The sequence below is a fragment of the Panulirus ornatus genome, chromosome 40 (assembly GCF_036320965.1).
Source record: "Panulirus ornatus isolate Po-2019 chromosome 40, ASM3632096v1, whole genome shotgun sequence".
In the NCBI taxonomy this organism is placed as follows: Eukaryota; Metazoa; Arthropoda; class Malacostraca; order Decapoda; family Palinuridae; genus Panulirus; species Panulirus ornatus.
In genome coordinates, this window is record NC_092263.1 from 12,211,248 (window position 1) to 12,226,247 (window position 15,000).

Below are 15,000 nucleotides of genomic sequence, written 5' to 3' on the forward strand. Positions count from 1 at the left end.
TTTTTAACCTCGGACTTAAACCTATAACGAAGTACTTAGTGGCCATTATAACGAAATGTGAAAGAAAATGGAACCCCTGTCCTGCCAGGAATAGCTAAGACCTACTTAGATTATCCTTCCGTTTTTTATGAACTTTGCTGTTATTAAGGACACATTAAGTAAATCTTTTCTTCCAGCGAATCATATATATATATATATATATATATATATATATATATATATATATATATATATATATATATATATATATATGTATATGATGAAAAATGAATGCATTAGAGAAAGAAGGAAGTGAAGGATAGGACAGTTTAAGGTCGTATGACGTAAGCATCGTTATGGGCCGTTCGTTAGGGATGTGGCCAAAGTGGCGGAGAACCAGCAAATTTAAAAGAGCAATCCCACCACTTATACTTTAAATTTTAAGGGACTTTTAGGTCTAATGTCCAGTGACCTTGAACGGTAGAGTATGACTTTCAAAGTACTAATGACTTCCCGTAGTATTAAGAGTGATTAGAATTTGACTTTCAAAGTATTAACGACTTTGAATTTGTGACAAGTCCGTGCGCTGAAGAGAGAAAGGCAATTTTTGCTCTCTGATGTATACATACATTCGATCATATTTTTTTCTACTCATATCAGTCATTGAAGAAGTAAGTGATGGGTTGTGAGCGTTTTAAGCAATTGCCTTGACAGATACTAAAACGATTCAGGGTAGGCAAGAAAAAAAAATAGATTAAATTTATGAAATTAATAGGGTAGACAAAAAAGATTTTTGCATTAAATTTATAAAATTAACAGGATAGGCAAAACAAATTTTTACATTAAATTTATGAAATTAACAGGGTAGGCAAAAAAGATTTTTGCATTAAATTTATAAAATTAACAGGGTAGGGAAAAAAATTTGCATTATATTTATAAAATTAACAGGGTAGGCAAAAAAGATTTTTGCATTAAATTCATGAAATTAACAGGATTGGCAAAAAATATTTTGCATTGAAGTTATGAAATTAACAGGGTAGGCAAAAAAATTTACATTAAATCTATGAAATTAACAGGGTAGGCAAAAAAAATCCTACATTAGATTTATGAAATTAAGATTATAATCAATTAACAATAACAACAAAAGCAAATCGCAGAAAGATTTTTGGAAAAAAAAATTAATACAAATTTGGTGATACTCCCCTTTTATTTAGATGGCAAAGCAAATCAATGTACATTATCTATTTACAATGTATCTTCATGTCCAGATAATGTCTATCGCTCATCCTCACTATTTTGAATTCCTCAAATTATATGTTTAATGCATGTTAATTAATGAGACCATGTATATATCCTTCTTTATATATATATATATATATATATATATATATATATATATATATATATATATATATATATATATATATATATATATTTCTCTAAGTATTTCTAGCGTTCTTTTAACTACTTATTACTCACCAGAGATGTGTAATTAATGTAATTAATGTAATTAATGTTTTCCTCACTTATCTCAAGCTGTTGTTTTTAACTGTGTTTACTGATGACTTGATATTTCCAAGTGATTCTTTCCCCTTTGACGCTATTTTCAGAACACTTACAAAAAAAAATATTCCAAAAAAAGAGAAATAAAAAATATTGAAATATTGACCGTTGCATAATTGCTAATTAAACAAAAAAAAACCTATGACTTTAAGTGAAGGAATTTGATTTTTGTGGTTATCTAAAATCAAAGTTTTGCGAATTTTGCCTCGTTTTCTTTCTTTTTTGTGATTATCTAAAATCAAAGTTATGGGAATTTTGTTTCGTTTTCTTTCATTTTTGTGATTATCTAAATCAAAGTTATTCGAATTTTGTTTCGTTTTCTTTCTTTTTTGTGATTATCTAAATCAAAGATATGCGAATTTTGTTTCGTTTTCTTTCTATTTTGTGATTATCTAAATCAAAGTTATGGGAATTTTGTTTCGTTTTCTTTCTATTTTGTGATTATCTAAATCAAAGATATGCGAATTTCGTTTCGTTTTCTTTCATTTTTGTGATTATCTAAATCAAAGTTATGGGAATTTTGTTTCGTTTTCTTTCTGTTTTGTGATTATCTAAATCAAAATTATGTGAGGGCAATATATTATTATCATTTCCCTCAGTGAAAGAAAATGAAAGCCAATTTTGAAAAAAATATAATAATAGCAATTTTGTACAAGATCTGACGTACGGAAAAACTTAATTTTAGGTTAACCTGGTAGAGTAATATGGTAGAAAAAAAAATAACAATTTAAGTTGCTCAAAAAAAAGAAAGAAAAAAAGGGAATTACGGTATTTAGGCAAGGTACCGTTTTTAATCCCATAGCGATAGTGATTAAGTTTCCCTTTTAATCCCATAGCAATTGTGATTAATCCATGTAATCATAAGGTAGTCCCATGTCACACCTCCTCGCCCTTGTATTAATCAATGCTCATCATTAAGGGGAAAGGGGGGTTAGTAATAATCCCCCCAAAAAAACAACCAACACCCCCCCCTATTCAAATCACTTCCCTCCCCTCCCCCTCTCTCTTAAGAACCATAGCGCCCCCCCCCCCACGCCCACCCCCCCAATTTGTAGTAGTGATTAATATTAATCAAAGATCTTTTGTTAACACCCAAAATCTCACCACTCAGCCTACGCGTCCCCGCCGTTCGCTGGATCTCCATTACTCGCAAGCGGTAAGTCACCCCCCTCCCCCCCCTCAAATCCAACTCGTCAAAGCGCATGAGAGCCAAAGAAAACGTGGCACGCATGAGAGCCAAAGAAAACGTGGCACGCATGAGAGCCAAAGAAAACGTGGAACGCATGAGAGCCAAAGAAAACGTGGAACCGTTTGGGCATTTTTTTTCCCTAGAATGAACTATTTTTGATATTTACACCACTAGTTTTTTTTCTATTTTTTATGATATATACGCATTTATAATTTAGTTTGAATCTGCATGGCAAGAGAATTCGATGATGTATTTGCTTTGATAATATTGCACTTGCAAATGCTACGTTAAATAAAAATTTTTCGTAAATAATTTTTTTAATGATTTTTTTTTTTTTTTTTGCTCTGAGAGACTAGATTTAGTGATTCCCACTTATTGTAAATTTAAAAAAGATAAACATAATTTCATAATTGATTTGCTTGTCGCTAAATATTTAGCAAAAAACCCATTAAAAAAAAAAAACCTGAATAATCCAAGAATACAGGACGTTTTGGATAACCCAATAGTTATTATTATTATCATTATTTTTCTATTGTAAGTTTTAGTGTTGATCCTAAAGTCAAAACAAAGCCTTTGTTTAGCAGGCAAAGAAAAAAAAAATTGTCTGTTTTTCTTTTTTTTTACTTTTTTTTTTATTCCATCCCAACAATTAGTGTAACAGTCTAATCCCCTAATTAGGACCCCCAGGGGCCTCGTTCTTAATGTCTATTGGTTGTATCGACCATTCAAATGGGTCATTTGTCGTGAGAAGATGCCCGTTTGTTTATTATTAACTCTAAAGTGTAGTAGTAATGGGTTGTTTAAACCCGTCACACTAATCAACCCCGGCCCTCAGGGTTGACTAACGACCAATCCACACACCCTTACCAGAACTATGTGGTTGACGTCTTTGTTTTCGGATGACTTAGGGAGAGGGAGAAAAAAAAAAAAAAAAAAAGGAAATTTTTTTTTTTTTTCCAATTGGAACTAAAAAGCGATTCGGACATTTCAGGGATAAGTAAGCCCTTTATTAAGAAAGTAATTCCGTTCCTTTTCTTATCTTAAATGTCTTTAGCATTTATGTCATGAAAAACATGTGTTAAATTGTTCTATAATGAAGAATTTAAGAAAAACATTGGAATGATTAATTGAAATAAAATTTTGAGTCAACAAAATTTAAGGAAAACATTGGAATGATTCATTGAAATAAAATTTTGAGTCACAACAAAATTTAGATTAAATTTGGTAATTTTGAAATAGCCATAACTCGCAATATTGTAAATTTACATAAAGTTGAATTTAGAAATGTAAAATTGTCGTAGCTTGCAATATTGTAAATTTACATGAAATTGAATTTAGAATTTTAAAATTATCGTAGCTCGAAATATTGTCATTTTATATGATATTCTTAATCTTGTACATTTTAATTAAAGCTTTCGTGTTACTCAAACATAGTTCTTAAGAGCACTTCGCCATCGCCCATCTATCGAAATAGATGTTAGACTCAAGCCTGTGGTATACTACATTACATTTACTTTCGAGAATCTTTCTTTAAACACCAACACGCGCCTTTACTATTCCTCCCTTACTTAACCCTTAAAGATTAAGATAAACCCGGTCTTTCCCTGATATAGTAAGATATATTCCATCAGAACACGATGACAGTTGTATATATATATATATCTATATATATTTCTAAGACCTGTGTGTGTGCGTCCCTTCTCCCCCCCATGAATTGATTATCGATAGCAGATTTTGCTACTGTGATATACGTGCTATCGAGGGCCACAGATAGGTGTGGTTTAATGGAATGTCTTGATGAATAAGACTTCGCTCAATTGGCCGGAGTACTTAAGGTACTGGAAGACGATACATATTCATTTTGTTTACGATTGGTCAACAACAGACCTTACCCCTCCCCTCCCCCTTACTCCCCCAACACTCTCTCTCACACACACACACACACACACACACGCACACAGGCTCACCCCTCCACCCCCACCACCACCACCATTCGCCATCGCAGTCTCGCCTTCTGGTAACATCTGTTTGATATATATATATATATATATATATATATATATATGTAAGGTATTGGGATGAAATGGCCATTATCACTCACCAACAGTTTAAATCCAGATCACCCTAGGATAATAGTAATTATAATAATGATGATAATAGTTATGATAATAATGATAATGATAATAGTTATGATAATGATAATAATGGTAATGATGTTAATAATAGTTATAATAATAATGATAATAATAATAATAATAATAATAATAATAATAATAATAATAATAATAGTAATTTTATTATTATCATTATTATTATTATTATTATTATTATTATTATTATTATTATTATTATTATGATTATTATTATTATCATTATATAAAGAAATATAAGAATTATATGTTGCCATCTGACAGGTCTTGGAATGGGGTCTTTAAGATTAATTTCCACAAAATAAGCAACATTTGATTGAGTTACCCCGTCGAAAATGGATGAAATATAGACAAGGAAAATGTCTGATGACCTCAGTACGTTATGATATATATACTGATGGTCTTATTATAATAATATATAATGGTGGTCTTATCATATTATATTGGTGGTCTTATAATATTATATTGGTGGTCTTATAATATTATATTGGTGGTCTTATAATATTATATTGGTGGTCTTATAATATTATATTGGTGGTCTTATAATATTATATTGGTGGTCTTATAATATTATATTGGTGGTCTTATAATACTCCCAAAGGGTCTTGTTAGAATCCTATATTTGTCTGTTGCTCAATTTGATTATCTGTTGACAACTGGGCCAATCCATTGAAGCGCCTGACATACCACTTTGTCATACACCGTAATGAGTAACATTGTTTTTTTTTCCTTTTCAAATAAGTTAATTCGTCGAGCGTGTTTGTTTACATCTCGGTGAATGTAAACATACATGTTTTTACGACCATTTGAAACGTAATGTCTCCCTTTTAAACAATGATAACTTTTTTCCACTCAATAGCGTTTGATGATTGAATTAGAACATGATTGTCATTAAGAATGCAAATCATGCTATTGAAGTTATACTTCAAATTACCGAGTGTGGTTACTGAACACTTTAACCACACACACGCGGAACGAACAGTCACCCAACCAACCCACACCCCCAAGATCGCAGTGGCATCTGTTGAGCGAAAGGAGAACTAAACTACCTAACCCCCCCCTCCCTCCCCTCCCTCCTCCCTCTCTCCTCTCACAGTGACATCTGTTGAGCGAACGCGGCATCACACTTTTGGGTTTAATACCGCAAGGCGATGCTTGCCATCTCGAAAACGCGCAGGTGTCGCAATGGAATGGAAACAAGAGGCGAAGTGCGTGTGGCCCATTTCCTAACGCGAGAGTACTTTTCCCCCCCTGTAGTGTTGCCTCCACTCACCAGATGCCACTAGGAGCGCGTATAGGTCGTCCGCATATACCTCCTCTTCTGGGAAAGGGAGAGAGGGGGGAAAAGTGTCACAAATTCCACCGTTTCCTTTCACTTGGCAGAAGTTGAATTCCTCGTCTCCGTCTCGGAAAATACCATACGCTCTACACAGACAGTTTCCATAGATATAGTCTAAATATGAATCATCTTCTAACTGCGCTTTAGATACTGATTATCTATATTTTTTTTTAACCATCTATTGTCAGTAGATATTCAATGTATCTTTTTTTTTTCTATCTATCGTCAGTAGATATGCATTGGCTTAGTACTTGTAGATTAATATTCACTGCATTGTGTCTATTGTCGAATTTCCTCTTCATTCATGTTTTTGGCTTGGAATATTCATGTTTTTGGCCTGGAATATTCATGTTTTTGGCATGGAATATTCATGTTTTTGGCCTGGAATATTCATGTTTTGGCCTGGAATATTCATGCACCAGTCTTCCCCTCAAGTCTGATATTACCTTGCATGATGCATGAATGGCTATTATCCCTCCCTCCTCCTCCACCCACCCACACCCCATCTCTCTCCTTACTTTGTGACATGCAATTCAGTTTGGTTTTTTTTAAACTACTACAGTTAAGATAAAGCATTTAACCAATTTAACCAGTGTGAAAATAAAGCATTTATCACATCTCTTCTGCGGTGTTGAAGCCATCTTTGAGAATACGTGTATATGCAAATTAGATGTAGACAATGATGTAAATTTCGACTAGACTGTATCACAATATTGAAAAATGAAGAATTTTTTTTTTCATATTTTATATTTCATTATTGAAAGTAATTAAGTAATTTCCTCGTGCCAACTTTTGAGCTGATTACTTTTTCTTTTTTTTAAACTTTCATCATATTGGTGATTGATTGGACTCTGGAAGTGTGTAATTGGTAAAGGGAAAATGATATACACATCCAGTAGATATGTGTATATCATTGTTATCCGCTTAAAGATGTAGCGTGCAAAGATGTGAAGTGTTGGAGAAAATGTAATTTTTTTTTAGCACACCGATTTCGTACAGGCATAACTACAATTACTTATGCAATTAATTAACCTAGCCTAACCTAACAGTTAGGTTAAGTCATGCTAACCTAGCATACCTTAAAGCTAACCACACTTAATCTAGCATAGCTTAGAATTCAACCTAACTGAGCATTGCATTGCCTAGCTTAATCTAACAGCCTACCTAACCGAGCATGGCTTAGACTAACACGAGCTAACAGCCTTGTAAAGCCTAGACTTTTAAATTACCGTAACTTAACCTATCATAGCATAGGTCCAAATGAGTTTTAGATTTGACTTAAGTGGGCAATAGTTCCCCGTTTTCTGTAGGGGCGTAGACCATCGCCACAGCAACTCTCACTTGTCAAAATATTTAATACCATTCCAGAAATCATTTCCAAACCCGTGCACACCATAGAAAACGAGACGTACTTCAAATTTATTCCGGAATAGAAAAGAAATAAAGAAATAACAATTAGAATCCTTTATCATTAGTGATAAATTTAAGTGGGTAGTTATCGAGGAGGTGAAATAAAGGCCTACCCGATTAAGAACGATATATATAGGCCATTTTTTAACAGCAGAAGATATATATATATATATATCTTTCTTTCAAACTGTTCGCCATTTCCCGCATTAGCGAGGTAGCGTTAAGAAGCATGGAAAATATCCATATTCAACGACCCTTTCAAACACGACGTATACCGTCGTGTTCAAGGGTCGTACCGTCGTGTTCAAGGTTCGTACCGTCGTGTTCAAGGGTCGTACCGTCGTGTTCAAGGGTCGTACCGTCGTGTTCAAGGGTCGTACCGTCGTGTTTAAGGGTCGTACCGTCGTGCTCAAGGGTCGTAACGTCGTGTTCAAGGGGTCGTACCGTCGTGTTCGAGGGTCGTACCAATATATATATATATATATATATATATATATATATATATATATATATATATATATTCTATTATTATGTAAATTACAGCACATTGTACTCTTCCATATATACAAGTTTGATATATGCTTTGATATATATTCTCAACTCATATGATTTCCCTAAGTATGAAGAATGTATTATATTATATTCTATATTGAAGTCATTATTCTATAATATTCTATGATTATGCTAATATATTTTGTGTATGTATTCTATATGGACACAAATTTTCCAATCAATTTTACGTATATTATCGAAGCTTTGAGTAGACCTTTATAATCTATTATCTACTTTAGAATCATTCTATTGAGATTTTGATAAGGATTAGATATTATTATATATCATGAAAAGAGATAGATAAGTATTGAATGTTATTTTATATACATATATATAATGAAATGTGTGACTACCCTCATTTTCTTTCGAGACTCCCAGGGCGGAGAAAACGGAGGGGGAATGAGGGTAGACTTACCTATTCCACATGTCTAATGCCACGCGTGTTTTTTCCCCCCCTCTCTCTCGCTCTCTCTCTTTCTCTCTTCCACCCACAGCTTTCTCGCACCTTGGTAAGTGGAGGGCCTACTTGTGGAGGGTCCCTGTATTCATCCCGACGACACAACCCCTCCCCGCCTCTCTGCCTTAGCCCGCAGGTCAAACAACGGGTGTTTCAAAAACCCTGTGTGTGCGTGTGTGTGTGTGTGTCTGTCTCTCTCTCTCTCTCTCTCTCTCTCTCTCTCTCTCTCTCTCTCTCTCTCTCTCTCTCTCTCTCTCTCTCGTTTTGTCTAGAGTCTCTGGTGTGTCATTGGTTCGCGCTCTCTGTGTGTGGCCCCTCGTCCTCCGTTTTCCTTTTTTTTGTTTTTGTTTTTTGGTTTTTGTTTTTAGTTGTTGTGGCGGCGGTTTTTGGCGTCCCGTTTTGTTGTTTGTTGTTGTTGTTGTTGTTGTTGTTGTTTTGGTCTTAGCGTCCCGTGTTGTTGTTGTTGTTTTGGTCTTAGCGTCCCGTGTTGTTGTTTTTGTTGTTGTTGTTGTTTTGGTCTTAGCGTCCCGTGTTGTTGTTTTTGTTGTTGTTGTTGTTTTGGTCTTGGCGTCCCGTTTCCGTGTGTCTTTCGCCCATATTCTTTCTGTTTCGTTCGTACCTGTGTGTAGTGCTTGGGTCAACATGCCGTTTTCTTCTTGTAGACTCTGCGTGCGTGCGTGCGTGTGTGTGTGTGTGTGTGTGTGTGTGTGTACAATCAGGATGGCTCTGGTGTCCTTTAGATTGTCAATGAAAATCACCTTTTCTGTATCCAAGGATGTTTATTTTGGTGTTTCAACTTTGTTATATATGTAGATGCAAGTCTTTGTTCTTTCTAGTATTCCTCTATGTGTATATATATATATATATATATATATATATATATATATATATATATATATATATATATATATATATATATATATGTTCTGTTTCACATAGATGTTCAGTTATGTACCACTGTGTTGACAAATGTGGCTTACGTTCATCTTGCTTTGGACAGAGGCTTTCATAACATGTCCCTATTGTATTTTCTCGATATATCTAGACTTTTGTATTTCTTGGTGCCTTATGTCTCTCTTATTTTTCTCTTAGTTTATGCTTAATACGTCCCAGATACTGGCTAACCTGTGCCTCAGGAATTATTCGATCATGGGTCCGTGTTCCTTCGTATTGGTCCACAACTTTTGCTCTTCGTGTTTGGTTTGCTTTCAGAAAAGTTGTTCTGTTCAAAGTCTGCTTTTGTTCTCATGTCATTAAAACTTTATCTTGTTGCACTCTGGAGCTAGTGGGCGTAATAACTGCAGGTGGGTGTTCAGGTATAACACACAGGAGACCCGGGCTAATCCATTTTAGACACGGGTAAAGAAAATAGAGAGAAGAGCAGTCTCTCTCTCCTTCTCTCTCTCTCTCTCTCTCTCTCTCTCTCTCTCTCTCTCTCTCTCTCTCTCTCTCTCTCTCTCTTTAAATGTTACTCGTACTGGTAAAGAAAATAGAGAGAAGTACACAGTCTCTCTCTCTCTCTCTCTCTCTCTCTCTCTCTCTCTCTCTCTCTCTCTCTCTCTCTCTCTCTCTCTCTCTCTCTCTCTCTCTCTCTCTCTCTCTGTGGGAGAAGTCATATTGTAGTTCTATTACGGTTCACAGTCTCTTGCATTCCCTTCCATCCGTTACCGAAGTGGGTTTTTTTTTCGGTGGGGGAGGCCAAAGTGTGATGGTGTTTGTGTTGGCTTGTGTAAAATTGTGAATCCAAAAGTTTTTAGAGGTTTTTCTTGGTACTCTTTGGCCTTATTGAAGAACCAGATGTTATCTTCCTTTAATAATGATTTAGAATTTGAATTACTATGTTTTCTTGCAACTTCTTAGCTTCTGGTTATCCTCGGACTCAAATGGGTTTGCTCATCGCGTTGCTCCCCCTATAGCATACTCAAGTGTTGTTGGTTTTTCCTGTACATTGGTCTCGCTTCGGAAAGAGTCGGAAATTGTGAACAGCTTGGTCTTGTAAATGTACGTCGGTGTTGTGGGATTTAAACTTTCCTTTTTATGGCACCTTTTTATTAATGGAAGTCTGTCGCCTCCTGGGCATGTCTTGAACCTCACAGTAACCTGGTGATGTGGTGGTGATGGTGTGGTGGTGTGGTGGTTGTGGTGGTGTGGTGGTGTGGTGGAGTGGTGGTGGTGATGGTGTGGTGGTGTGGTGGTGTGGTGGTGTGGTGGTTGTGGTGGTGTGGTGGTGTGGTGGTTGTGGTGGTTGTGGTGGTGTGGTGGTGTGGTGGTGTGGTGGTGTGGTGGTTGTGTGGTGGTGTGGTGGTGTGGTGGTGTGGTGGTTGTGGTGATGGTGGTGTGGTGGTGTGGTGGTTGTGGTGGTGATGGTGTGGTGGTGTGGTGGTTGTGATGGTGATGGTGGTGTGGTGATGTGGTGGTGTGATGGTGGAGTGGTGGTGTGGTGATGTGGTGGTGTGGTGGTGATGGTGGTGTGGTGGTTGTGGTGATGGTGGTGTGGTGGTTGTGGTGGTGTGGTGGTGGTGATGGTGTGGTGGTTGTGGTGGTGTGATGGTGTGGTGGTGTGGTGGTGTGGTGGTGTGGTGGTGATGGTTGTGTGGTGGTGTGGTGGTGTGGTGGTTGTGGTGGTGTGGTGGTGATGGTGTGGTGGTGTGGTGGTGGTGTGGTGGTGTGGTGGTGTGGTGGTGATGGTGTGGTGGTGTAGTGGTTGTGGTGGTGTGGTGGTGTGGTGGTGTGGTGGTTGTGGTGATGGTGGTGTGGTGATGTGGTTGTGTGGTGGTGTGGTGGTGTGGTGGTGATGGTGTGGTGGTGTGGTGGTGATGGTGTGGTGGTGTGGTGGTGTGGTGGTGATGGTGTGGTGGTGTAGTGGTTGTGGTGGTGTGGTGGTGTGGTGGTGTGGTGGTTGTGGTGATGGTGGTGTGGTGATGTGGTTGTGTGGTGGTGTGGTGGTGTGGTGGTGATGGTTGTGTGGTGGTGTGGTGGTTGTGGTTGTGGTGGTGTGGTGGTGTGGTGGTTGTGGTGGTGATGTGGTGGTGTGGTGGTGTGGTGGTGTGGTGGTTGTGGTGGTGGATGCTGTTAATTAAACCCCCTCCCCCCATGTGTGTGTGTTTGTGTGTGTGTCTGTGTCTGTGCTTTGCCCTGGAGACAGTAACTTCATCTCGGGGTATTATTAACGCCCCTCCCTCCCTCCCTAGCTCCCTCACTCCCTCCCTCCCTCCCTCCTGCTCCCTCACTCCATCCTGCCCCCTCCCTCTTGTGCAAATACCTCCAAGCCTCTTTTTCTGACCCTCCCTCCCTCCCTCCCTCCCTCCCTCCCTCCCTCCTTCCCTCCCTCCTCACTCCCTCCCTCCCTCCTCTAAATCCCTTTGGTTATCTGAGCCCAGAAAACTCTCCCTCCCCCTTCCTCTCCTCTCCCTCCCTCTCCTCTCCCTCCCTCTCCTCTCCTTCCCTCCCTCCGTCCCCCTCCCTTCCCTCCCTTTCCCTCCCTCCTTCTTTGATCAAGGTGTCTGTGACTCGCCGCATTTTTCCTCCCCGCTGTGTCATCCCTGTCGTCCACAAGACGTGGTTTGGTCTGTGCCACGGTGGCGTGTGGTTTGGTCTGTGCCACGGTGGCGTGGTTTGCTCTGTTCCACGGTGGCGTGGTTCGGTCTATGGCGTGGTTTGGTCTGTGCCACGGTGGCGTGTGGTTTGGTCTATGCCACGGTGGCGTGTGGTTCGGTCTATGCCTCGGTGGCGTGTGGTTCGGTCTATGCCACGGTGGCGTGAGGTTTGGTCTGTGCCACGGTGGCGTGTGGTTCGGTCTATGCCACGGTGGCGTGTAGTTCGGTCTGTGCCACGGTGGCGTGGTTCGGTCTGTGCCACAGTGGCGTGTGGTTTGGTCTGTGCCACGGTGGCGTGTGGTTCGGTCTGTGCCACGTTGGCGTGGTTCGGTCTATGGCGTGGTTTGGTCTATGCCACGGTGGCGTGTGGTCCGGTCTATGCCACTGTGGCGTGTGGTTCGGTCTATGCCACGGTGGCGTGTGGTTCGGTCTATGCCACGATGGCGTGTGGTTTGGTCTGTGCCACGGTGGCGTGGTTTGGTCTGTGCCACGGTGGCGTGTGGTTCTGTCTGTGCCACGGTGGCGTGTGGTTCTGTCTGTGCCACGGTGGCGTGTGGTTCGGTCTATGCCACGATGGCGTGTGGTTTGGTCTGTGCCACGGTGGCGTGGTTTGGTCTGTGCCACGGTGGCGTGTGGTTTGGTCTGTGCCACGGTGGCGTGTGGTTTGGTCTATGCCACGGTGGCGTGTAGTTCGGTCTGTGCCACGGTGGCGTGTGGTTTGGTCTGTGCCACGGTGGCGTGTGGCTCGGTCTGTGCCACGGTGGCGTGTGGTTTGGTCTATGCCACGGTGGCGTGTGGTTTGGTCTGTGCCACGGTGGCGTGTGGTTTGGTCTGTGCCACGGTGGCGTGTAGTTCGGTCTATGCCACGGTGGCGTGTGGTTTGGTCTGTGCCACGGTGGGGTGTGGTTTGGTCTATGCCACGGTGGCGTGTAGTTCGGTCTATGCCACGGTGGCGTGTGGTTTGGTCTATGCCACGGTGGCGTGTGGTTTGGTCTATGCCACGGTGGCGTGTGGTTCGGTCTATGCCACGGTGGCGTGTGGTTTGGTCTGTGCCACGGTGGCGTGTGGTTCGGTCTGTGCCACGGTGGCGTGTGGCTCGGTCTGTGCCACGGTGGCGTGTAGTTCGGTCTATGCCATGGTGGCGTGTAGTTCGGTCTGTGCCACGGTGGCGTGTAGTTCGGTCTATGCCACGGTGGCGTGTGGTTTGGTCTGTGCCACGGTGGCGTGTGGTTCGGTCTATGCCACGGTGGCGTGTAGTTCGGTCTGTGCCACGGTGGCGTGTAGTTCGGTCTATGCCACGGTGGCGTGTGGTTCGGTCTATGCCACGGTGGCGTGTAGTTCGGTCTATGCCACGGTGGCGTGTGGTTTGGTCTGTGCCACGGTGGCGTGTGGTTTGGTCTGTGCCACGGTGGCGTGTGGTATGTTTCCCTCTGTGTCCCACTCTTTGTCCCTGGACGCGTCGGGATCATCGTGTTCTGTACCTCTCGTCTGCTTTGGTGTTGGTGTGGCTGCCAGGGCGCCCGAACCCCCCTGCTGCTGAATGGGGCGCACTGAGGCGCTCCCTTACGTAGCTGGGAAAGGACTTGACCACAAAAATAAGAAAATTAGAATTCTTTGTTCAGTCTAATTAACGAAAGAAAAGAACACTTAATTACGGTTGTCGTAAGACTTAATTACCCTTCAAAACACTTAACTACCCAGTCTTACGGTTGTCATAAGACTTAATTACCCTTCAAAACACTTAATTACCCAGTCTTACGGTTGTCATAAGACTTTATTACCCTTTAAAACACTTAACTACCCAGTCTTACGGTTGTAAGACTTAATTACCCTTCAAAACACTTAATTACCCAGTCTTACGGTTGTCATAAGACTTTATTACCCTTTAAAACACTTAATTACCCAGTCTTACGGTTGTCATAAGACTTTATTACCCTTTAAAACACTTAACTACCCAGTCTTACGGTTGTAAGACTTAATTACCCTTCAAAACACTTAATTACCCAGTCTTGCAGTTGTCATAAGACTTAATTACCCCTCAAAACACTTAATTACCCAATCTTACTGTTGTAAGACTTAATTACCCTTCAAAACACTTAATTACCCAGTCTTACGGTTGTTATAAAGACTTAATTACCCTTCAAAACAATTACCCAATCTTACTGTTGTAAGACTTAATTACCCTTCAAAACACTTAACTACCCAGTCTTACGGTTGTCATAAGACTTAATTACCCTTTTTACATACGTAAACGTCTGCATCTTACATGTGACGTAAGGGAGGGAGGGTCTAATTTGCATTTCATTATCACATTATTATCCCGTACCATCGTTCACATGGTGCAAGACAGTGGCAAGTCCTCGCCCACGTACGTGCCATCCTCCCATACATTCAGTACCCAGTGATGAACCTTCCCAGCCCTTCATCATCTCTCCATATGAATTAATGAACCATCGTTACCTGTACGTCTGTTACCCTGGTAGTTAATAGAGTGGGTCCTTTGTATCCCCCCAGTATGTGAACTTCCTTCGACTAATTACCCCTTCCTTAAACCCTAATTACTCTCCAGCATTGCTTATTCAATGATGATTATATATATATATATATATATATATATATATATATATATATATATATGTTACGTAGAATGTTCTGAGACCAGATTGCTTCCTCCTCATTCTTCCCTCATTCTTCCCTCATTCTTCCCTCATTCTTCCTAATCCTCATTCTTCCTCATCCTCCCTTCCTCATTCTTCCCTCATTCT

General features: G+C 40.1%; 1 protein-coding gene across 8 annotated transcripts in view; it reads left to right on the plus strand.

The window, feature by feature from the left end:
- The window catches only part of bma (SCY1-like protein bma), a 104,637-nt gene that overhangs the window by 77,164 nt on the left and 12,473 nt on the right, over positions 1 to 15,000 (plus strand). For 3 of the 8 annotated variants that reach the window (XM_071685556.1, XM_071685557.1, XM_071685558.1), the window contains exons 10-11: positions 2,654 to 2,698; positions 8,677 to 8,775. In XM_071685556.1, coding sequence (XP_071541657.1) covers positions 2,654 to 2,698; positions 8,677 to 8,775 — 144 coding nt within the window. The remainder of the gene's footprint in view (positions 1 to 2,653; positions 2,699 to 8,676; positions 8,776 to 15,000) is intronic. The other 5 variants (XM_071685560.1, XM_071685561.1, XM_071685563.1 and 2 more) reach the window with 3 other exon arrangements.